Source organism: Oncorhynchus tshawytscha, linkage group LG01 (genome assembly GCF_018296145.1).
Source record: "Oncorhynchus tshawytscha isolate Ot180627B linkage group LG01, Otsh_v2.0, whole genome shotgun sequence".
Classification (NCBI taxonomy): Eukaryota; Metazoa; Chordata; class Actinopteri; order Salmoniformes; family Salmonidae; genus Oncorhynchus; species Oncorhynchus tshawytscha.
The window spans coordinates 53,726,055-53,749,725 of NC_056429.1; the positions used below are offsets into that span (position 1 = coordinate 53,726,055).

Here is a 23,671-nt window from a genome sequence, read left to right on the forward strand (position 1 = left end):
AGCAGATGGTGGTCAACCCTAGTTCTAAAGCAGCTAAGACCGGTTTGGTCCCTCTACCACTGGACATTGACCTGGGCTTCTTCCAGCAGGCGGCTCTACAGAGTGCATACCTGTGCCTGCTGCATAGGGGGTGAGTCAATGGCCCAGTAGAGCAGTCAAAGATGGTGGAGGCTTCCCCTCATCCGCTCTGGAACAGTGCATTGTGATTTCAGCAACAGCGAGTGGCACTTTTGTTTTCGACCAGTAGGTGTCAGTATTGCACCTCAGATAGGACAGAGTTATTGCTTGTGGTGGCACGATTGAGCTCCACTCATTTATACTTAGGTGGAACCGCTCTGAATAACCTTCACCCCCCCAGGCTTGAGAACAGGTGGACATGTGTGCGAAAACACTATTTATCCCTATCACAGATTTGAAGGGATGATTAACAATGTAGGAACAGAATGGGACTGATGCTGTCTTAGATCTACCCATATGATATCTCACTCTCCTCTCATCCTTACCCGTATAATACCCACGTGTTTAGTCCATCACTCTCACCTCGCTCACTGGTATGTCTGTTGGGACTGTGTCATACTCACCTGTTTCTTTTCATGTTATGTTATCTGTGTTGTCCTAATTGTCTGCATATTCTGTTAATGTACTGCAAAGTTGCCTAGGAGCTAGGAGCACGGCTGCCCTATCTGTCGGCGCCATTTTCTTCAGAGAGAAGAAAAGGGCATCAATCCGCTGACATGTCTCAATCCCCGTTCGACATCATTCTCACTTTGCGAGGCCTTTGTCGCTGTCAGCTCAGCTGTTTGACTTGTTTCATTGACGCGTCTGTCTGTCTGTCTGTCAGGCACCTGGCCCAGGGAGCCCACCAGCTGCGCAGGGTCCTCAGGGTGGTGGAGTCTCGAGGCTCCCAGAGCTTCAGGAAGGTGAGAATGTGTATTTTATGTTTACGACGACGCGACTTGACTAAGTCAGGAAAACGGTCCTGGCTCTAGTTAAATCCTAGTCGTGTTCTGTGGCGTTACGGTACGTTAAACGTGTCTCATAGGCTGCAGCGCGGAAGCTAGCTGAGGTGTTGCTGAGCTCGGTGAGTGAGGACAGCTACTGGGCGCCCATGTCTCTCCCACCCTCCGCCTGGCTGCAGAGAGAAGGGAACGCCGGCCCAAAGGATGCCATGTACCCCTCTCCCAAACCACCCCAACGCTACAGTACTGACAGGTCGATATCTCCTACTTCTTTCCTTCCTTCCTTCCACTCTCTCTCTCTCTCTCTCCCTTTCTCTCCCCTCTCTTTTCTTTTCTATACATGTGTAGTCCCATTAATCCACTGGTATTACTCAATCCCCATTCAACATTAGCACTGGCTTGAGAGATTAGCTCACATTCCCCTACAGTGAGGTTGTGTGTACTCCTACTGAACCGTTGAGCTTAAATAGCCCCAGAGCATCAATAAGGTCAAAGACAGGCCTCCCTAGAGGCCGAGGCGTCCACTGTTCCATTCATACAAAACCCACACATGGACCATAACTTGTTCTGACCTCGTATTGGCTAGGAGCTCTGCGGCTAAGGCGTTTATCCATGCTACTATAGTGCTCGGCGATCAACGGTATACTTCAGCCACCTCTCCTATAGAAGCACACGTACTGTACATTGCATTCACACTTCCATTGCCTTTCCCCCCCCCCCCAAGGCTCCAAGATGTCGCACCGAGACCATTTCTATTCGGCTACGTCTCCCATGCAAATTGTCGAACTTCAAAGGCTTTGTCGGGGACCTACCTTTGGCCGTTCCGCCATCTCTACGATAGGATCTTATGGGTCTGCGCTATCCTCAAGACGATATCAAACCCTTCACCCCAGACAACATGCACGAGTGAGAATGCACTCAGGGAAATCAATTGCAGATTTGTTGTCATGGGTTACTTGTTTAGAAGTGCCCTGACAGTATCTTGCAATTGTATCTTTAGTTGGTACATCATGGGCTCAGCCAGAGGGCAGTTAAGATGAGCACATGCACAAACGTGTACACTATACGCGTGAGAGACACCTGAGAGAGTGGTGTACTGTGGTACTGTCGGGTTGGTCGGCGGGTTGTGTTATATCACCAGAGCAGGTGAAGTAGAAACAGGACGCTCCCTGCGATCTAGCCACGGCGTGGGGCAGTTGCGTGACGTGTCACTTCCTGCTCCCGTTTCCTGTGTTTCCCTGCAGCGTCTTCTGTCCCCAGGACGTGGTTGAGGAGGCCGTGCTCCTGCTGCTCATCACAGAGTCTACGGTGAGACAGCCCTCCCTCTCTCTCTCTCGCTCTGTCTGTCTGTCTGTCTGTCTCTCTCTCACAAATGTGTGCGTGCACGTACGTACGTGTGTACACGTTTGGTACATGTGTATGTGCCTGCACATGAGAGATACCTGAGAGAGCCAACTTCCTTGGTCCCTCTCCTTTTTCACTGGCACTTTTCCCATTCCTCCCACCCATCACTTCGATGGACAGTATCTCTCCCTCCCTCTCTTTTCCCCCCCTGAGTCTATATCTATTACTGAAATTGCTATGTTTACCTTGACATGTGTTGATTAGACATTCCTGTGGATATTCTTGTGCCCTCCCCTTCATCTACAATGTGCAGTACGTAGATTCTACGTTGATCTCAAAACGTATTGACAGGAGTTAGGCTGGCTTTCGCTAGTCCTGTCTATACAGGTGAAGGAAAGGACACCAGCAGATTAAGCCACTTCATAGGCCTTCTGCCGCAACAGCCTTGGTATGAATCGGATCCTAGACAGCTATGTGACCCCCCCCCCGCCCCCTATAGGCCAGCGGAGACGCAGTCATCAGCCGAGCCCCCGACCATAGGGAGGAGCGGGAGACCAGTCTGCAGGACGCCACCTCTGTCTACGACCTGCTGAGCATCGGCATGGCCAGGAGGGGGCAGTATGCCATGCTGTCTGAGGTAAGCCTGCCTCGAAAAAACACTGGAGGCCAAAGTACTGAAACCTAACTAGCTACACAGTGTGAAGGGAAAGCTTTGCCTCTGTCAACTGTTTCATGCCCTTGTTGTGTCGTACACTTTCGAGCAGGTTTAGGGACTCTCTCGCTCTTTCTCTAAGAGAATCTCTGTCTCTCTCACCCTATTTCTCTATTCCTCTCCTTATTCTCTCTCTCTTTCTCTCTAGCTTACCCAGGCTTCTCTCTCTTTACGTTCAGGTTGGCAGCGTTTTTTTCTCCAGGCGAATGAGAGTGAGCCTCACTAGGCCAGACAGGTGAACCCTCTCACGTGTTGGGGCCCATGCAGGGCACCACTAGTCCTGCTAACAACACGTCGCTGGTTATGTCTGTCTGCCTGACTGACGTCGTTCCTCTCATAGGTGTCATGGCGTGGGCCCCTAGTCAAATGAGCATCTAACCCTCAACCTTCAACCTCACTCTCCTTCAGCAATGTGGGTTGATATCTCAAATGCGTGTGTGTGTCCTCCAGTGTCTGGAACGGGCCATGAAGTTCTCATTTAATGAGTTCCACCTCTGGCACCAGTTGGGCTTGTCACTCATGGCATGTGGAAAGGTGAGCTCATCGCGCACACACACACACACACACACACACACACACACACACACACACACTATCCTACTCTAATCTGGCACTACTACCTGCTCGCAAGCATATGTAATCACTCATCCTCTAAATGTTGCTGTGAGGTTGTGTGTGCGTTAGTCAGTGGAATGCGTGAACCAGAAGGACTGAGTGATGACGAGAGATGAGGAGTGTGACAGATAGAAAGATCTGGAACCGCCCCGAGTGAAACAGGAAAATTGATCTCCTCCCCGGCCTAGCTGCCTGCAGGATGAGGTGACACCGCAGATCAATGCAGAACTCTGGAAATAGGCTGCTCCCTATAAGGATGGGGGGGGGGGCTCAGTGTCGTCGGATCTGCTTCTATTTAGGGCCAGCTGTGTGTGTTAGGGAGCGAGAGAGTGTGTGTGTGTGTGTGTGTGTGTAGTGCATTGATAAATGACCTATATGACTCCCTTTCTGTGTTATTCTATACGGAAAGTAAATATGCACGTGATCTATGCTCCTGTTATATCAGCAGACTAGATTGTCTCTGTCTACACTGTAGGAGAGTGTGTGTGTGTGTGTGTGTGTGTGTGTGTGTGTGTGTGTGTGTGTGTGTGAGACGACTTTTCTCGACGTGTCAGTGACCATGCCTGTGTGCCTGTGTTTTACAGGGTGTGGGCGCCGTGTCTGTGCTCAAGGAGTGTGCCAGGATGAGACCCGAGGACCCCTCACTGCCCATGTTGGCCGCCAAAGTCTGCATCGGCCAACTGCACTGGGTGAATGACACACACAGTCTCTCTCTATTTCACGATACCTTTACACGACATGCTATGCTTACCATCCATACGGGCCGTCGGTCACCATTCAGAATCGCCGCAACCATTATTACATAACCGCGCTCCACACGAACGCCCACCTCCGCCCCAACCACTGTGATAACCAGCCTAGCAATGCCGGGCCTGTTGTTGATCCAGGAGGGGGGAAGTGTAGGATTAGGAGACGCATGGTGGCATGGCAACAGAGGGGCTAGAGATCAGATGTGGCTAGGGAGACTAAGGAGCTTACAGCCTTACAATCACAATAGGATACTATGGGACCAAAGAGCAACACATTACACACATCTTGACCATGGAACTACACATTTGCACTGTATTATCTGGGAGTCTGGGACTTTGGGACTAGAGTCATTCGAGGGTCTTTGACCCCTAGTTGGTAGGAGTGGAGTGACCAATAGGGATTTGTGTCTGACTGTGGAATGTTATTTTTTATTTTTGAAAGAAATATATATGATTTTTGTTGCATTATTTGATTGTAAAAATTACATTTAGGGAGTTTAATAAGGGAAATATTTTTTTTCAGAATTTTTCAAATGTTTTCAATATTATTACACTGAACAAAAATATAAACGCAACATGCAACAATTTCTAAGATTTTACTGAGTTACAGTTCATATTAGGAAATCAATCAATTGAAATAAATAAATTAGGCGCTAATTAGGCCCTATTACATGACTGGGAATAGAGTGGCTGTGCAAAGTTGCTGGATATTGGCGGGAACTGGAACAAGCTGTCTTACACGTCGATCCAGAGCATCCCAAACGTGCTCAATGGGTGACAAGTCTGGCACATTTTCAGCTTCCAGTAATAATGTACAGATCCTTGCAACGTGGGGCTGGGCATTATCATGCTGAAACATGAGGTGATGGCGGAGGATGAATGACACGACAATGGGCCTCAGGATCTTGTCACGGTATCTCTGTGCATTCAAATTGCCATCGATAAAAATGCAATTGTGTTCGTTGTACCATGACCCCACTGCCACCATGGGGTACTCCGTTCACAACATTGACATCAGAAAACCACTCGCCCACACGACGCCATACACGCTGTCTGCCCAGTACAGTTGAAACTGAGATGTATCCATGAAGCACAAGCATTTTGCTACACTCGCATTAACATCTGCTAACCAGGTGTATGTGACCAATACAATTTGATTTGATTTGAAGAGCACACTTCTCCAGTGTGCCAGTGGCCATCGAAGGTGAGCATTTTGTCCACTGAAGTCGGTTACGATGCCAAACTGCAGTCAGGTCAAGACCCTGGTGAGGATGACGAGCACGCAGATGAGCTTCCTGAGACGGTTTCTGACCGTTTGTGCAGAAATTCCTCGGTTGTGCAAACTCACAGTTTCATCAGCTGTGCAGGTGGCTGGTCTCAGATGGTCCCGCAGGTGAAGAAGCCAGATGTGGAAGTCCTGTGCTGCCGTGGTTTACACGTGGTCTGCTGTTGTGAGGCCAGTTGGATGTACTACCAAGTTCTATAAAACGATGTTGAAGGCGGCTTATGGTAGAGAAATGAACATTAAGTTCTCTGGCAACAACTCTGGTAGACACTGCCTGCTAAAAGTTCTATTAGAATAGTTATGTTTTTATTGGAGATTTTCAAATGAATCGTTTTCCATATCTTACAAATGTTTGTATTGAACTTGTATTTTTAGAGGCAAAAATATGTCTGTTTTGAGTATCTGCTGTCAACTCTGTCAGTGGCTTGTCAATTCCGTCACGGATGGCTAACCCCCTTAAGAATGATTTTTTTGTAAATATTCAGAGAATTTTTTTTATAACACTGTTCTACAACAGTATGCTTAAACTTTTGAAGTATTTGCTTTTGCCAGACCTAAAGCATAATGTTTGCTTTTTACATGTTTTATGTTCTAAATCTAGAAAAACATGCTACCCCTGGAGCATTTAATAATGCATATTTGAATAATCTTATGTTAGTATTAAACAATAAAAAAAATTACAAAAATGAATCACTGGAAAATATAAACAAACTGTTGATTAACATTATTTAAAAGCTTACAAACAGGGTTGTCAAACTATTTTAAATGTCTTATTATATTTTTTGGTGACATTTGTCATTAAACGTTAAACGTTATCTAAAAACGTGTCAACTCCGTTTTGTTTCATATTCGCATATGTTGTAGCTTAGATCCTAATTTGACATCATCTGAGTTGGGTCATTTGTGTTGTGCCCGCCATCGGTAGAGACACAACATGCTCTTGAATAAAGGAGCACTTTTATCTCCTAAATATTTAGCCATTTCCATGGGCAAATATCTTTTGTTTAAATCAAAATGGACACTGTCAAAAAGGAACTCAATTCAAATGCATATATCCCATAATAACATAATGGCTCTCTTTCTTTCTATTGTATGGAACTTTGTTGATAGTGTCTGTATTCTGAGAAAGAGAGGGATAGAGAATGAGGAGGAGGATGATGAGGGAGGGGAGAGATAGAAAGAGAGAGTAAAGGGGAGGGGGGGCAGTCAGGGAGAGTCTAAGCAGCTGTCCTGCTGGCACCGTGTCAAAGGCAATTCACCGACCCCTCCCCATACCTCACACTGAGTGACACAGTTTTACCTCGTCCCAGCTCAGCCACACGGGGGACTCTAGTGCGCTGTTCTTCACTTGAATCTACAGTGTCCTTAAACTAACCACACACTGCCCACGATACAGCCCTTCAGACTATACAAACGCTCTATACTATGCAAACACAAAAGCTCACTAAACAAGACAATCCGAAACCAACTGAATATGCCTTTAAACCCTTGATTCCACAGTTGAGCTCACAAGGTTAGTAAGTACTTCAGCAGACTAGACCCATACCCTTATCGGACTGTTATCTTTGCGTGTATCTGTGTGTGATAGCTGGAGGAGGCTGAGGCCCTGTCTCAGAGTGTGGTGTCCATGGGAGAGGAGGCTGCAGAGTTCCTGTCCCGTGCGTACCTGACTGTGGGGCTGTGCTGCAGTCTGCAGGCCTCTGACGGTAAGAGACACCACTATGAGCTGCTCTACGAGGCAGGATTGGTTTCCTCTAACAAACGGTGGCCCTTGTCCCGATTCACCGGGAATCCGCCATTGAGAGAACCCACGGAACTCACTTGTCCTGATAATCCACACTTTCATTAATTGGCCTTCCCCATCGCCTGTGCAGTATTTCATTCAGAGGTGAATTGTGTAGGAATGAATATGAGTTGGTACTCACAAAGGGCGGCTAATATTTTCAGGATACAGAACTGTGCGATAAATACCGTAAACCTCATTATAATCCACCATGAAAATGTCGCCCAAAATGCCTTGTTTTCCACTGATGGATTTGTCCATCTGTACCTAATCTCTCTCCAGCCACTCTGAAAGCTGATCGGGATGGGTTCAACAGACGAGCACTGCAAAATCTGCATAAGTACGTACCAACCTCTCTCTGTCAGTCTAAGTAAGTATCCTTTGCCACGAGGCTTGGCTTGTGCAATTCAGAACGGCTCATAGGAGCAGGAGCCCGTCTCCTGTTCCTGTAGCGCGAGGCAGCTTTATGTACAAGTACACCCCCTGGAAAGGACGCTAGTCTATCACAGGGCCTTACCCCGAATCTATCTCCTTAATCAGATCTCCTTAATCAAGCAGAGACACATCGGGTCCCATTTTTACAGTCTTTTGTGTGACTCAGCCGGGGATCAAACTCCCAACCTTCCAATCTCAGGGTGGACAATCTAACCACAAGGCCACTCTGTCAATCTAGGTTGGTCTTAACCTGTGTGTTTGTTTTTATAGTTAGCGTACACTACAGTTTGTGTGTTATTCTGCATTGTCATTGAGTGTGATCTCTCTCCTCTGAAGAGCCCATGCACTGGATCCCCATGATGCTAAGATTGCTCTCTACCTGTCTCTCCAGCTGGCTCTTGTACGCCAGGTCAGTCAGCACTGCCACACACACATATACTGTAGTACACACACCATTACGGCTCCTCATAGTGGCTCTCCATCTTGGATCTTCTGCATCTCTTGTCCTTCGGTTTCTCCTCTCCCCATTCACTGTGGGTATGTGTGTGAGCAGGTGGCAGCTGCCATGGATCCCCTGCAGGTGGCTCTGTCTCTGCGTGGGGACGACCTGCACTCCCTCCACCTACTGACCCTTCTGCTTAGTGCCCAGAAACACCACCAACATGCCCTCGAAACCCTCACACTAGCGCTCAGCCAACATCCTGAGAACTTCAAGTAGGTCGCCATTATGGAACTGTGTGTGTGTGGGGGGGTGAGAGAGCCTAACTGGTGTGTGTCACCCAGCCGGGTGCTCTGGAGGCCCAGGCCCAGACCTCTATGTGGGGATAGGGTGTCTGAGCTCCTCACCAGAGCCACACACACGCCTTATTTAGATGTGCCAGACCGGGCATCCGCACTGCGCTGAGGAGTCTACCCTCATACACCCTTACCCTTTTCACACTGCCGCACTGACCCCAACTCTTCCATGTAGGTTGGAGTTGCAGTACTCCCTCTCTCTGAGAAGCAGACAACATTATGCAGTAATGAAAAACCACAGACACACATTATTAGTCGATCATGCAATTGGCCCATGCCACAGTGTTGCCTTGCTATAAGAAGAGTATGCATATTTGAAAGCCACGTGCTATTTTGAGTATTTCGCAGTGCTACCTCACCCTAGAGTCTGCAATAATGATCTAAGACACATGTTCTTCACAGCACGACCATTTGGGGTCAGTGTTGGTCTCTATGGTGTCAAGAAGAGAGGGGTACAGTGAAAATAGATAGCGGTAAATTAATGTGATATAGAGACAGATAAATAAGGAGATATGGAGAAAGAGAAGGACAGAGCGAATCAAACATTGTTGCATTTATATCGTATTTGTAGCTATATATATAAAAAATCTACAGTACCAGTCAAAGGTTTGGGCACACCTACTCATTCCAGGGTTTAAAATAAAAAAAATAAAAAACTATTTTCTACATTGTAGAATAATAGTGAAGACATCAAAACTATGAAATAAAACCTATGAAATCATGTAGTAACCAGAAAAGTGTTAAACAAATCAAAATATGTTTTATATTTGAGATTCTTCAAAGTACACACCCTTTGCCTTGATAACAGTTTTACACACTCTTGGCATTCTCTCAACCAGATTCATGAGGTAGTCACCTGGAATGCATTTCAATTAACAGGTGTGCCTTGTTAAAAGTTGAATTGTGGAATTTTGAGCCATTCAGTTGTGTTGTGACAAGGTATGGGTGGTATACAGAAGAATGCCCTATTTGGTAAAAGTCCAAGTCCATATTATGGCAAGAACAACTCAAATAAGCAAAGATAAACAACAGTACATCATTGCTTTAAGACATGAAGGTCAGTTAATCCGGAAAATGTCAAGAACTTTGAAGTTTCTTCAAGTGCAGTCGCAAAAACCATCAAGCACTATGATGAAACTGGCTCTCATGAGGACCGCCACAGAAAAGGAAGACCCCGAGTTACCTTTGCTGCAGAGGATAAGTTCATTAGAGTTACCAGCCTCAGAAATTGCAGCCCAAAGAAATGCTTCACAGAGTTCAAGTATCAGACACATCTCAAAATCAACTGTTCAGAGGAGACTGCGTGAATCAGGCCTTCATGGTCGAATTGCTTCAAAGAAATCACAACTATTTATTTGTATTTTTTAAATTGAACCTTTATTTAACTAGGCAAGTCAGTTAAGAACAAATTCTTATTTACAATGACGGCCTACCAGAAGGCAAAATGCCTACTAAAGGACACCAATAATAAGAAGAGACTTGCTTGGGCTAAGAAACACGAGCAATGTACATTAGGCCAGTGGATATCTGTCCTTTGGTCTGATGAGTTCAAATTTGTGATTTTTGGTTCCAACCGCCTTGTCTTTGTGAGATGCAGAGTAGGTGAACGGATGATCTCTGCACGTGTGGTTCCCACCATGAAGCATGGAGGAGGAGGTGTGATGGTGTTGGGGTGCTTTGCTGGTGACACTAGCGATACGCCATCCCATCTGGTTTGCGCTTAGTGGGAGTATCATTTGTTTTTCAGCAGGACAATTACGCAAAACACAACTCTAGGCTGTGTAAGGGCTATTTGACCAAGAAGGAGAGTGATGGAGTGCTGCATCAGATGACCTGGCCTCCACAATCACACGAACCTCAACCCAATTGAGATGGTTTGGGATGAGTTGGACCGCAGATTGAAGGAAAATCAGCCAACAAGTGCTCAGCATATGTGGGAACTCCTTCAAGACTGTTGGAAAAGCAGTCCTCATGAAGCTGGTTGAGAGAATGCCAAGAGTGTGCAAATCTATCAAGGCACAGGGTGGCTACTTTGAAGAATCTAAAATATAAATATATATTTTGATTTGTTTAACACTTTTTTGGTTACAACATAATTCCTTATGTGTTATTTCATAGTTTAGATGTCTTCACAATTATTCTACAATGTAGAAAATAGTAAAAATAAAGAAAAATCCTTGAATGAGTAGGTGTGTCCAAACTTTTGACTGGTATTGCATATGTATATATATGTATCATTTAAAGCTTATATTCTAGGGATTTCTCTCCCTCATATGCATATGCAGACACATTCCTTCTCCATAGAGACATTTGACTGACCCATTTAAGAGCTTTTTGTCAGGCTCAGCCCGTCACAGCCCTCCCTGCGCCAGGAATGCCCATCGCCCCGGTAACCATGAGGTCATATCGGCAGAGGGAGCAGTCAACATCTGTTGTTAAATAGAAGAATGTGTGAAGAATTTGTGCTGAAGAGGATTTAGTTTGAATAGCATACGTACACAATGATATGCATGTACAGTATGCATGCATGTGCATGTGACCCTAGTCATCGAATTTCTGCAGCACAGACCGTCAATTTGTTGTAGCACACACTGAATCCTTGTGCTTTCTCTCTCACTTTCTGTCTTTCTTAGTCCCCAAATAGAAGGCATTTACTCTACGATAAAAATACCCGTGTACACACACGTTCCTGTAGTGTAAAGACGCAAATCTCGATTCATTTCTCACGTCTCGTACGCCACCTCCATAGGTAGCACAGGAGACCCCCCCCCTTCCCCCAAAGACAAACATCTCTTCGAGCCATATCATGCCACAGTAAATATCTTAATAGCAGACAGTAATTGGATGAAACAGTTGAAATGTGTAGACATTGTCCTTATATTTGACATGTTTTTATTGAGATTTTACCTGAAAATGCAGTACTAGCCTGTTGCATTCTTAAATGGCCGGCATGGCTTTATAAGTAAACAGCTGGGAAACGCTACTGTCTTTTTATCTCTCTATTTCCCGTCTTTTTTAAAAATCTCCGTCTCTGTTTGTTTGAAATTGTTATCAGCTAGTAAACAGGCATTTTTAGCACAAAGCGAAAGAGCTGTGGAGGCTGTGGAAAGGGAGGGGGGAAGGGAGGCAAGAGGGACAGAGAGAGAGAGAGAGAGAGAGAGAGTGTAGTCTCGCAGTTTGTTCTAAAGAAAATTATTAATCCCAGGCTTTGATTCTGCATTCATCTTGCGGCATGTCACAAGATGAGTGTGCTTGCACACACACACACATACACACACATACACACACACACACACACACACACACACACACACACAGTAGGAAGCCCACTAACACACGGCACACCACTCCTCTACTAAACGCTGCTCTGCACGGTAGCTAATAGGAAACCCACTGGCCCCGCTGACAGGTGTATCCGTAACACCACGTCTGTCAGCAACAGTTTTCATCCTCATGTCAGATGACACTTCGTGCATATCTCTCGCCCCTCCATCACCCCAGCCCTTCTACCCACCCGCTAACCGGTAACGAGCCACATTTCACCGGGTGTTTTTCCCCTGCTGCCGGGCCGTCTGGCTGTGCTATTGATCACCAGTGCTATCTTTAGGCTTGGGCGATATATACCGTATACCGGGGTATTTTCAAATACTGACAGTATAATTTTGGGTTGAGGGCAACCCCGCCTCGCGGGTGCTGCGGGGGTGCGTGCTACGCCATTGCTTAAAACTAACTATGAGTTAAGTATAACTATAAGAAATCTTAGCTGTGTCAAATCAATTATATCCAGCTCAGGGCTCCAGCTATGCATTTGGTTTGCTAACTTGCTAGCTAAGTGGCTAGATGTCAAGATCAAGCTTCTTGGTTACAGCAGAGACATTCAATCCCTTCCTGAATCAAGACCCCTGTTGCCTAACTTGTTTTGCGAGTCAAACAATAGCGCCCCCTGTGTGCACTTCCGGTAATACCGTATACCCTGGTATGGTACAGAAATGGTATGACTGTAAGAAAATCTGGATAGTGCCCAACCCAAGCTCTCTGTCAGTAAAAGGTGAGCAGAGAGAGGAATAATTTGAAGAGGCTCCAGTTGGGGGAGCAGGGAGACAGGAAGAGACAGACAAACAGCAGGCAGACAGACAGGCATCCGCTTTGGGGCTTCTTTCTCTCTCACGGATGAGTAAGGGCCCCCACTCTTTCTCTCTCTCTCTCTTTCTGTCTTTTCCCTTCACATACTGTACCTCTCTCTTCCTTTCCCAGCTCAGCCTCCCACTGTAGCATATTGTAACCCTCCAGACTCACACAGTTCCTATCTGTTGAAAAACAGAGGACCAAAGCTCTATGAACAAACAGTGATAAACATGCTTATCCTATATGATGGTAGCATCAGGTCCTGGTTGACGTGCCAACGGTATGTGCTGACCTATAGGAAACACATGTTGTGTCAACATTGAGCCAATGTTGTGTGTGTGTGTGGGGGGGGGGGTTTCCTGATGTGTCGAGTATATGGTACAGCACACCAATGTGTGTATCGATGTGTAAAGTGCTAATGGTGTACTAATTGATGCATGCTGTGTTGATGTGTTGCTGTCTGTGCTCCTTGTCACTCAGTCTGCTGTTCACTAAGGTGAAGCTGGAGGAGGCTCTGTATGGGCCGGGCGTAGCACTCCAGACCTGCCAAGACATGCTGCAGCTATGGCAGAGCCGCTATGACTTCACACGTACCAGGTGTGTGTATGGGTGTGTGTGTCTGTGTCTATATGTCCGCCTGCCTGACTCTCTGTTTATGTGGTTAATGAGTGTGTTACATGTTGGTGTCTGTCTCTTGTGTCTATAATGTGTTTGTGTTTCATGTGTGGGTGTGTGCATGCACGTGTGTGCTCGTGAGTGTGTTTGTCTACTGCACTGGGTGCGTGGCTATAATGGCTGCTGCTGAGTGGGAACTGGGAAGGATTCTGCTGGGTATTGATTAGCTGCCATGTGGTGTTGCAGTGAGGGGGATGACAGCAGCAGTATCCACCCACCAGAGCCACTTCCACTCAACCGCAAACCCAGTGGCCTCCACCTCACCCTGCCAGACTTCCAGGACAGTGAGACTGGTTTGTACTGTCCACAGCCTCTTGGGTGTATTGATGTCCATGTAACCTTTGTTTAGACAGGTTTGTCTCATTGAGATAATACACAAATCTATTTTAGCAAGAGCGACCAGTATTTGGATAGTGTATCTTTACAAAATATGATCTGCTGTTTGTAAACGAGGGGTTTTCGTGTATGTGTATTGATTCAGAATGAACTGTTCAAGGACCAGAGTCCATATCCACAAAGCATCTCAGAAAAATAACCTAAGAATTTTGTTAAAACCTGGGGCCATATCCACAAAGCTCTTTGAGTAGAAAATTGTAAGTGCTGAGAATAGAGACATTTTACTCCTACTCTTATGGGTAAAAATAAAAGCTATGCATGAAGCCTCTTTAGTCATAAGAGTCCACTATAGTTGACAGAATTTCTGGACACCACATGCAATGTCCTAACCAGTTAAGAGTTACCAGCAAGTATTTATTGATAATAGAGTCAGTGGTTCCTGTGCATTTTGATATGATCAAACCATAAATAATCTACACCCATATTCAACCATAGGCCTTATATCTTGCACTATTGACAGTTATTTCACGAGGGCTATTTCACATGACATGCCTAAATACTTCTAACCACTAGGATAATAAAGAAACTATCAATTATGTAATTACCAAACGTGATTTCAATGTATCCCTCTGGAGTTTAAAAAAAAGATGCCTGCATTGGGCATGACAATAAATTGGGCAATTGAAAGCATCTTGGGTTTATGTTAACTTTGATTGTGTTCGATGAAAATTATAGGCCTTTCAAACATTGTATACAACTTTGTATGCAACATCATTGTCAAGTGACTTGATTGATGACTACTGTGCCAATGCGATTTCGATATGTTGAACGAGGGTGTGACGAGTGTTTTGATATAACGGCAATGTTGTCAAAATTCTGCTTTCAACGACTTTCAGAATTGGTTAAAAAAACAAAACGTTATGCATACCAACATATTAGCACAGAGTTTTGTACTGTCTTTGATATTAGACAATAATTAAGGGTAGGCAAAGTGACTGCGTCACGTGAAAATGATATCAAAACGTTTTATAATTGCAACATTTGATGTAGGCTACAGTCACTGTGGTTGTATGAAGCGTACTATCGAAGTGACAGCTGGCGATAGGTTGTATTCCCCATCATTACTACAAAGGCAATGAACGTAATCACCATCTTTCCTTTGCGGTACCTCAGACTGTCGTGGTTTTAAGGAAAGATAGCGATGACACGCATTAGCGATGACATTGTTGCAAATGATGGGGAATAACCAATCGCGACGAGGCATCTCCAACTGTGAACTAACTCTGTCACGCTTCAGACAACCACAGTGACTGTACATAAAATGTTGCAGTGGTAAAATATTTGATATAATTTTCGCCTGACACGATCACTTTACCTACTCTTAATTATTGCCTAATATGTTGGCATGCATAATTTTTTTTTTTTTTTTAACCAATTCTGATGGTTGTTTAAAAGCATAATTTTTTATAATATTACCGTTATATCAACACTCTCGTCAAAAGCCAAGCGCCAATAATAAGATAAAAATAAGTGACTTGCCGATAATGTTGACAACGTTGCATACAACGTTAGATCTTTCAATCATTTTCATCGAACACAGTCAAAGTTAACATAAGCCCTAGATGCCTGCAATTGCCCAACGTATAGGCATTGACGCCTACTGTGCCAAAGTGCCAAAGATAGAGCATTTTTAAACGGGAGTGACGAGTGTGTTGAAATAACAGTAATATCATCAAAATCACGCATTTAACAGCCATCAGAATTCGCCAAATCCATCCATCCATCCGGACGCCAACATATTATTTATGAGTGTCAAAGTAATAGTTTCAGGCAAAACTTATATCAAACATTTTACCATTGAAATATGTGATGTACAGTCACATTCACGGTTGTTTTTTGAAACATGCAATTGAGTTCACAGCTGGCGATGTCTCATTGCGATTGGTTATTCCCCATCATTTGCAACAACGTTAATGATGGTAATTACTATGTTTCCTTTGCTGTACCTCAAACAGTCATGATAACCAGCTGAGATACAGTTTTATGAGTTGATTTTACTCCTGGCTCAGAGATTGTGGAGGCAGTGTCTTAACGTCATCCTCAAATCTACTCTGAGCAGGGAGTAGTTTTTGCCTTAAAACAGGTTTTAACAGGTTCCCTAAGATCTTTTTTTGAGGTCGTGTCTAGACTTGACAGTTCATGCAGCTTTAGATTTCTGATCATTAGAGTTCTGTTGATAGATTTCCGTCCTACATTTAAATGTGTCTACCATGTCCACAGTGTGCCCGGATTCCCTTTTCCCGCAATATATTCAAATGCCGGTATGCATTCTACAAATGGTGGAATAGGCTAAAAATATTCATATAATCCTCAACAACAACCTTATTAATTGTCTCCGTGCAGGATTGATTGACCGCTCTAACTTTTGCCACATCAATCTCCTTCGCCCTTAAAAGGCACTCCAGGAAGTTGGGATCATGATCCCAGCACAATTGCAACTCCGTCGTCCTTCTCCACACTGTTCTTCAATATACTCTGTCTGTCTACACACACTTGAAACGTAGCCAGATCCTTTACAATTCTTACACTGCAATGGCTTGCGGACAAAAGCTCTTACAGCGTATCTTACATAACAAAGCTTCACATGCGTAGGTATTTGCTCTTTATAAGAAAACAACAGGACCGACAGACTTTCTTATTTTTCTCCACTCACCCAGCGGGTCAGACACCAGGCCCCATCCACACCAGGAATTCTCTTTAGGTATTCAACCTGAACGTGTGTCGTCACCCCTGAGATGACTCCTTTGACGGGTGCTCTACTCCGAAGTTCAAAACACAAAACTTCTGTTGTTCGGATTCTTTTGAGGCTCCTGGTCACTCTGACAGACTCCACTTTTCCCAGCGCATACTTCACCATTTTCGACACCTCAAACGGGTTTCCCACTTTTGCATCCTTACTAAAAAACAAACACATCCCAACTACAAGCGATTCATTATCGTTCATACACGTGTCCTCCACTCCAATTTTAGACAATTTCCTTTTTGTTCCAGTTTTCGCTACTACTGTTGTCCATTCAAAACATTTGTTTTCACCAAGTTTGCTAGATGCGCTGCTTGATTCAAACTCAGCATCCACTTCAGCCATCTTTCCTTTGTCCTCACTCTTCAGACTCTTAACTCGACTTTTTATTTTGTGTCTTCCTCTGCTTTTTTTCTTCCTTTGTAAATATCAGCTAGCTAGCTAGCTAGCGTTTATGAGGCCGGAAAACACGCTACGAACATAGTTCTTCCAACGTTATGAGACGGTTCCTCGGTCCCAAGACACACGTTTTCTGGAGACTTGTGGGAGGCGTGCTGATGACGTTGACCACTATATGCGCTTTCAGTAGCCTGATTGAGTCCAGACTGAGGAGAAATCCGCACACAATGCATCCCCGACCACCTCCTGAAGTTGTCAGACAGATCTGAACACAATCAGAACACAAAGTACCTTTTCAAATGCGATCTTCATATTCTGATAGCAGAAGTCGCATGTAAGTGTCAAGTGTAGACTTGAGATGCTTTGTGGATAGGGGCCTAGGCTCTGTGTGTATGTGTACTGACTAAGTATCAACTGTTCCTAGATCAAGCTCTGTGTGTGTGATAGTGTATAGTGCTGTATGTGTGCTGACTATGAACTGTCCCTGGGTCAGGTTCTCAGAGCGGTCCGTCCATTGCTCTTTCCCGCCTGGAGCATGCCATGTCAGAGGTGTCAGCCATCAGCTCCGCCCACAAACAGGGCCCCACCTACATCTGGACCACCCTGGAGCGCATCTGGCTGCAAGCAGGTACAGGAGGGAGGGAGTGTACATAACTATCTAGTGTACACTGGAGTCAGCTAGGACAAGCTTCTTACCCACTGAAATTAGCTACAGGAGGGAGTGTAGACTCTACCACCGGAGTGTACACTACTGCTGCCAGCTATAGGAAGCGAGAGAGCGTGCACTCCACTGGAGCTACAGGGCAGGGGTGTGCATCCTACCCTATAATTGTGAACTGAGCAGAGAGAAAGGCCATCACTGTACCGATGGATGAGTTAGGGTCAAGTTCCCTGTGTTGGATTTTAAGCAAAGGTAGTTTTTGTCATCTGGCATTTGTCTTCTATTTGACCCTTGATAGTAATTTCACTGAAAAACCCACTGAACTTTACATCACATGTACAGTAGATACACATATACTGTACCTCAGTCAGTCGTTAGAGGCATCTGTTATATCTCCCTCCCAGCACAGACCGAGCCAGTGTAGTGAATGTACCTGTGTGTGACCCAGGGTGTGGTCCCCTCTCCCAGACAGGCAGGCCCAGGCAGGGATGTGTGGCTGGGCAGTCATGCCCATGTCTCTCCCCTCCACCTCCAGTCACATTCCTCTGTCATGTGGATCATCAATTCCTGCCTCAAATCTCACATCTTGATCGGCCCAACAGGCAGGCAGCACGAACACACACAGCACTTCTCCTCAGGGCAGGACACAACTACCCAGCATGACCTGGCTCTGCACGCACACACACACACACACACACACACTCATAGGCACTGAAACACACAGCCACTATGCATGATCTCACACACACTCACATGTAGGCACAGAGAAGGGACTATTGTAGGTGGATTCGTTCATATTATTCATGTTCTTCATTATGGTGTCAAGCCCAGGTGAGGAATATGAACAATTGTTTATAGAAAATGGGATCCGGAATAGTGATTTTATATTTTGAGTAGTGTTATTTGAGGGCATAATAGCGTGCGCAAATAGCTCCCATCTGTGCCCACTTTGAAAAACAGATAAACAAACATTCACACACTTTACTTGGCTACCGCATTAAGGCATATACGGTGTTGGCGCACGCACGTACCACGCGCACACACACACACAGGCTAAGTGAATGTGTTTTAGGCAAGCCTCCCCTCAAGAGTTTCTAATGGTTAAGCTGTCATCACTCTGGTGTCCACTCTCCCCCAGAGACAGCTCTATCCCAATGTCCTGCCCTCCATTGGTCAGTGGTGGCCTGAGGGAGGGGCCTGTGGACGGCCCACTATCCAGCCTGTAATTGGCCAGTGTTGTGCTTGCGGGCGTGTCTGTGCTGAGGGCAGCCTGGGGTTTGTCTTGAGCCACAGCAGCAGCATGCAATGCCCTTATTTAGGCATGAGCCTCATTACTTCCCAGGCACTGCATTCTGGTCTTGTTTGTGTGTCTGTCAGGGTAAATATGCGTCTGTATCTCTGTGCCTATGACTGAATCTTCTTTCAGTCCATTATGTGGGTATGTGTCCAATGTCATGTTGGTACAGTATGTGTCCTTTCCTCTGTTGCGACATATTCCCCAAGTCAACCTTGTGAATGAGAATGAGTCCTGAAACAACATACCTGGTAAAACAAAGAGAAATGAAACAAGAATTATTCATGTCGAACGACGGTGGCCGTGCAGTTGGTGATGTGACGTGTTAGCCTGGCTTTATCAGCACATACTGTTGTCAGCTGTCTCAACCGATGATCGAGCCCCCCCCTCTCTGTCTCTGTCTCTCTCTCGCCTCCCGCCATCTCTCTCCCATAGGAGAGTTGTTCATGGCAGAGGGGCGTGTGAAGGAGGCCCAGTTCTGTGTGCAGGAGGCAGCTGTGCTCTTCCCCAACTCCCACTCCGTGCTGCTGCTAAGGGGCCGGCTGGCCGAGCTCAAAGGGAACCAGGACGAGGCCAAGGGTTTGTACGATGAAGCCCTGGCCATTCACCCCAACGGACACCGCATACTGCTGCACCTGGTGAGAGAGAGAGACACACACATACAGTACGTGTAACACAGTTTTGGTGAGATGCACACATGCACACACACAGTCCTGGTAAGAGTCACCACACACAAAGACCTGGGGCACATCAACAGGCCTATTATCCTCAGTAATAACAGATAACCATCTTGAAAATATTTCCTGTGAGCCACAGCACTCTGTAAGAATTGGTCCAATCATAAAGAGTCCCAGATCTCCCTCTCCCCCAGATCTCCCTCTCCCCCCTCATCTCCTGGATCCAACTCTCCCATTACCCTACATGCTGTCTCCATAGTGACCATACATTGGTTGTGTAGCCGTAAATGCTTCTCTGGCTTAAACAGTGGCCGCAGTGTGACCACATAAGGCCAGTACCTTTCTCTCGCTCGTGTGCGTGTGTTTGTGTGTGTGAGAGAGGGTGAGAGAGGGTGTATTATGTGTGGGGTGAGAGAGGGTGCTCTTAGCTTCCATATTTGGCCAGTGGGAGTACCAATCCCTGGGGTGAGGAGCTGAAACACAGCCAGCTGGCACTGTCCCACTGTCTCCTATGACAGATCTGTGTCTGTATCACTGTGAGTGTGTGTCACTGTGTGTGTTTCCGAGTGTTCGCCTGCATGTGTTTTTCTGTGCGTATGTGTAAGCAGAACAGTATGTTATGTGGAGTATGGCCAATCCTGCCTGCTCCAATCCAAGTATTACAATTCAGAACCAATACTGCAGTTTCTCCTCTGAGAGACAGTATCTCCAGTTAGGATGGGACCTTTTTAAATGTGTGTGGGTGCGGTAGGTTCCCCACAATGCCCATTCAATTCAACTCTCTGCCTGTACTAGTTTGCTGTTAAAAGGGTTTTGGTGTTCATCCTAACCTCCTATCCCTTAACCGTGGCGGCCATTTTGACATAGTCCTGTTCTCGTTTTATGAGCTTTGTTTACAAGCAAGCTAATAATAACTTGGTTTAACGAGCTACAGTAATTAGAAATGCAGCTAGCTCAACACCGTTAGCGGATGTTCTCCAGACTTACTCGCCTTTCCGCTCGTTGCCTAGCAACAGCTCATTCCCTCCATCTTTCTGGGTGTTACCCCAAAATATCCTCCCCCAACTCCCCAATACAACAGTGTTATACCGTGATGATGTTGTCTATATTCAACATAACCAGCGGTTACACCAAGGGAGAGGCTTATCCAGACAATGCTATTATTAGATTCACTCGGCCTATAACGTAGTATTAGATTCACTCGGCCTATACAGTAGTATTTGATTCACTCGGCCTATACAGTAGTATTTGATTCACTCGGCCTATACAGTAGTATTTGATTCACTCGGCCTATACAGTAGTATTTGATTCACTCGGCCTATACAGTAGTATTTGATTCACTCGGCCTATACAGTAGTATTTGATTCACTCGGCCTATACAGTAGTATTTGATTCACTCGGCCTATACAGTAGTATTTGATTCACTCGGCCTATACAGTAGTATTAGACTCACTCGACCTATACGGTATTATTAGATTCACTAGGTCTTTATACTGTTTGTCAGTCCTATACTCTGTTCTCACACCACCAGCCACAGGAACATGAGGTGTGTGTGTTGGTGTGGGTGTGTGACTGATGTGTAAAGTATGTGTCTGTGTGTGTGGGTGTGACTGACGTGTAAAGTATGTGTCTGTGTGTGTATGTGACTGACTGATGTGTAAAGTATGTACAGTTGAACTCTGAAGTTTACATACACCTTAGCCAAATACATTTAAACACAGTTTTTCACAATTCCTGACATTTAATCCAAGTAAAAATTCCCTGTCTTAGGTCAGTTAGCATCACCACTTTATTTTAAGAATATGAAATGTCAGAATAATTTAAGAGAGAATGATTTATTTCAGCTTTTATTTCTTTCATCACATTCCCAGTGGGTCAGAAGTTTACATACACTCAATTAGTATTTGGTAGCATTGCCTTTAAATTGTTTAATTTGGGTCAAACGTTTCGGGTAGCCTTCCACAAGCTTCCCACAATAAGTTGGGTGAATTTTGGCCCATTCCTCCTGACAGAGCTGGTGTAACTGAGTCAGGTTTGTAGGCCTCTTTGCTCATACATGCTTTTTCAGTTCAGCCCACAAGTTTTGGAAGTATGCTTGGGGTCATTGTCCATTTGGAAGACCCGTTTGCGACTAAGCTTTAACTTTATGACTGATGTCTTGAGATGTTACTTCAATACATCCACATAATTTTCCTTCCTCATCAAGCCATCTATTTTGTGAAGTGCACCAGTCCCTCCTGCAGCAAAGCACCCCCACAACATGATGCTTCCAACCCCGTGCTTCATGGTTGGGATGTTGTTCTTCGACTTGAAAGCCTATAGATACGTTTGTACCTGTTTCCTCTAGCATCTTCACAAGGTCCTTTGCTGTTGTTTTGGGATTGATTTGCACTTTTCACACCAAAGTACGTTCATCTCTAGGAGACGCGTCTCCTTCCTGAGCGGTATGACGGCTGCGTGGTCCCATGGTGTTTATACTTGTGTACTATTGTTTGTACAGATGAACGTGGTACCTTCAGGCATTTGGAAATTGCTCCCAATGATGAACCAGACTTGTGGAGGTCTACAATTTTTTTTCTGAGGTCTTGGCTGATTTCTTTTGATTGTCCCATGATGTCAAGCAAAGAGGCACCGAGTTTGAAGGTAGGCCTTGAAATACATCCACAGGTACACCTCCAATTGAGTCAAATTATGTCAATTAGCCTATCAGAAGCTTCTAAAACCATGACATCATTTTCTGGAATTTTCCAATCTGTTTAAAGACACAGTCAACTTAGTGTGAATTGTGGTACAAGTGAAATAATCTGTCTGTAAACAATTGTTGGAAAAATCACTTGTGTCATGCACAAAGTAGATGTCCTAACCGACAAGCCAAAACTATAACAAGAAATTTGTGGAGTGGTTGAAAAACTAGTTTTAATGACTCCAACCTAAGTGTATGTAAACTTCCGACTTCAACTGTGTGATACTTTATGAAAGCCAGTGTAGGTAGTAGTGTGACTCATCCCCAGGGCCAGTTGGTTGGGTGTATTTTAGGATGGATAGTGATGCTTGGGTTGGGAAGCCAGTGGAGCTGATCTTCCCTGCCCTGCCTTCTTCCTGACTCTGTTGTTTAAAAGATTCTCACCACAGCTCTCAATGTCTTCCACATCCCAGCACCTCTGCATCCTCTCTCCTCTGTTTTGCTTGCTACACAGACACACATATATATTCACAGACGGATGCAGACACACGGATACAGACGCATACAGATATACGGTCAAGGGCAATCACTTCATCTCATAGAATGAATTGCGTTTCAGTGATCCAATGCCCCCCCCCACCCACCCACTCTCTCTTTCTCTCGGACTCTCTTCTCTCTGGATGGGGGTGGCTGGCCGCTCATTTGATAATGCAAATACATTATTTATAACACTTCGCTCCTTCTCGGGCGCTTTATGGGATTGCCTAGCAACCAGGGAAATATATTCTATTGAGCAATACCTCTGATAACCAGCTAGAGAGAAAGATAGGAGGAGGGGAGCTGGCTTGTGCCTGTTCGCCATTGTGCATCTATTCACCTCTTTTTCTTCATCTCTTTTTCCCTCTCTCTCTGCATTCTCCTTCCCTCTCGTTCTTTCTTTCTTTGTTTTGTTTTTCTCTTTCTTTCATTCTTTCGCTTTCTCCCACCCCTCCCCCAGCTTTCTCTCGTTAGCTGAATGGGTGTGTACTTTAGTGATTGGATTAGCTGGTTCAGCTTGTGTAGTGTTGACATAAGGTGTCTCATATCGGTTGGCTCCCCTGGGTGTATGAGTCAAGTCAGGTCACGAGCAGGTTAGTCCTTTTCCGGAGCGCCCTGAATCTGGCAAGACTAGGGTCAAGCAGGCAAGCGGAGAGACAGGGAGGGCAGATAAAGAGCGGTGATAGAGACAGGGCTACCAGAGGGCTACGAGGGATAACTAAGGCTCCCAGCAATAGGGCTTTTTGGGGATAGGACATTGCAAGGCCAGGGCCCAAGTAATCGTAGCTCACTCTCAGCCCAGCTCCG

General features: G+C 45.4%; 1 protein-coding gene across 6 annotated transcripts in view; it reads left to right on the forward strand.

Annotated features, from left to right (window-relative positions):
- The window catches only part of LOC112253140 (tetratricopeptide repeat protein 7A-like), a 51,879-nt gene that overhangs the window by 24,128 nt on the left and 4,080 nt on the right, over positions 1–23,671 (forward strand). For 3 of the 6 annotated variants that reach the window (XM_042323110.1, XM_042323102.1, XM_042323109.1), the window contains exons 6-20: positions 3–130; positions 842–920; positions 1,043–1,212; positions 2,204–2,267; positions 2,803–2,940; positions 3,466–3,549; positions 4,215–4,319; positions 7,253–7,370; positions 7,730–7,787; positions 8,219–8,291; positions 8,436–8,596; positions 13,283–13,399; positions 13,664–13,770; positions 17,506–17,640; positions 19,403–19,631. In XM_042323110.1, the coding sequence (XP_042179044.1) occupies positions 3–130; positions 842–920; positions 1,043–1,212; positions 2,204–2,267; positions 2,803–2,940; positions 3,466–3,549; positions 4,215–4,319; positions 7,253–7,370; positions 7,730–7,787; positions 8,219–8,291; positions 8,436–8,596; positions 13,283–13,399; positions 13,664–13,770; positions 17,506–17,640; positions 19,403–19,631 (1,766 nt within the window). The remainder of the gene's footprint in view (positions 1–2; positions 131–841; positions 921–1,042; positions 1,213–2,203; positions 2,268–2,802; positions 2,941–3,465; positions 3,550–4,214; positions 4,320–7,252; positions 7,371–7,729; positions 7,788–8,218; positions 8,292–8,435; positions 8,597–13,282; positions 13,400–13,663; positions 13,771–17,505; positions 17,641–19,402; positions 19,632–23,671) is intronic. The other 3 variants (XM_042323103.1, XM_042323105.1, XM_042323111.1) reach the window with 3 other exon arrangements.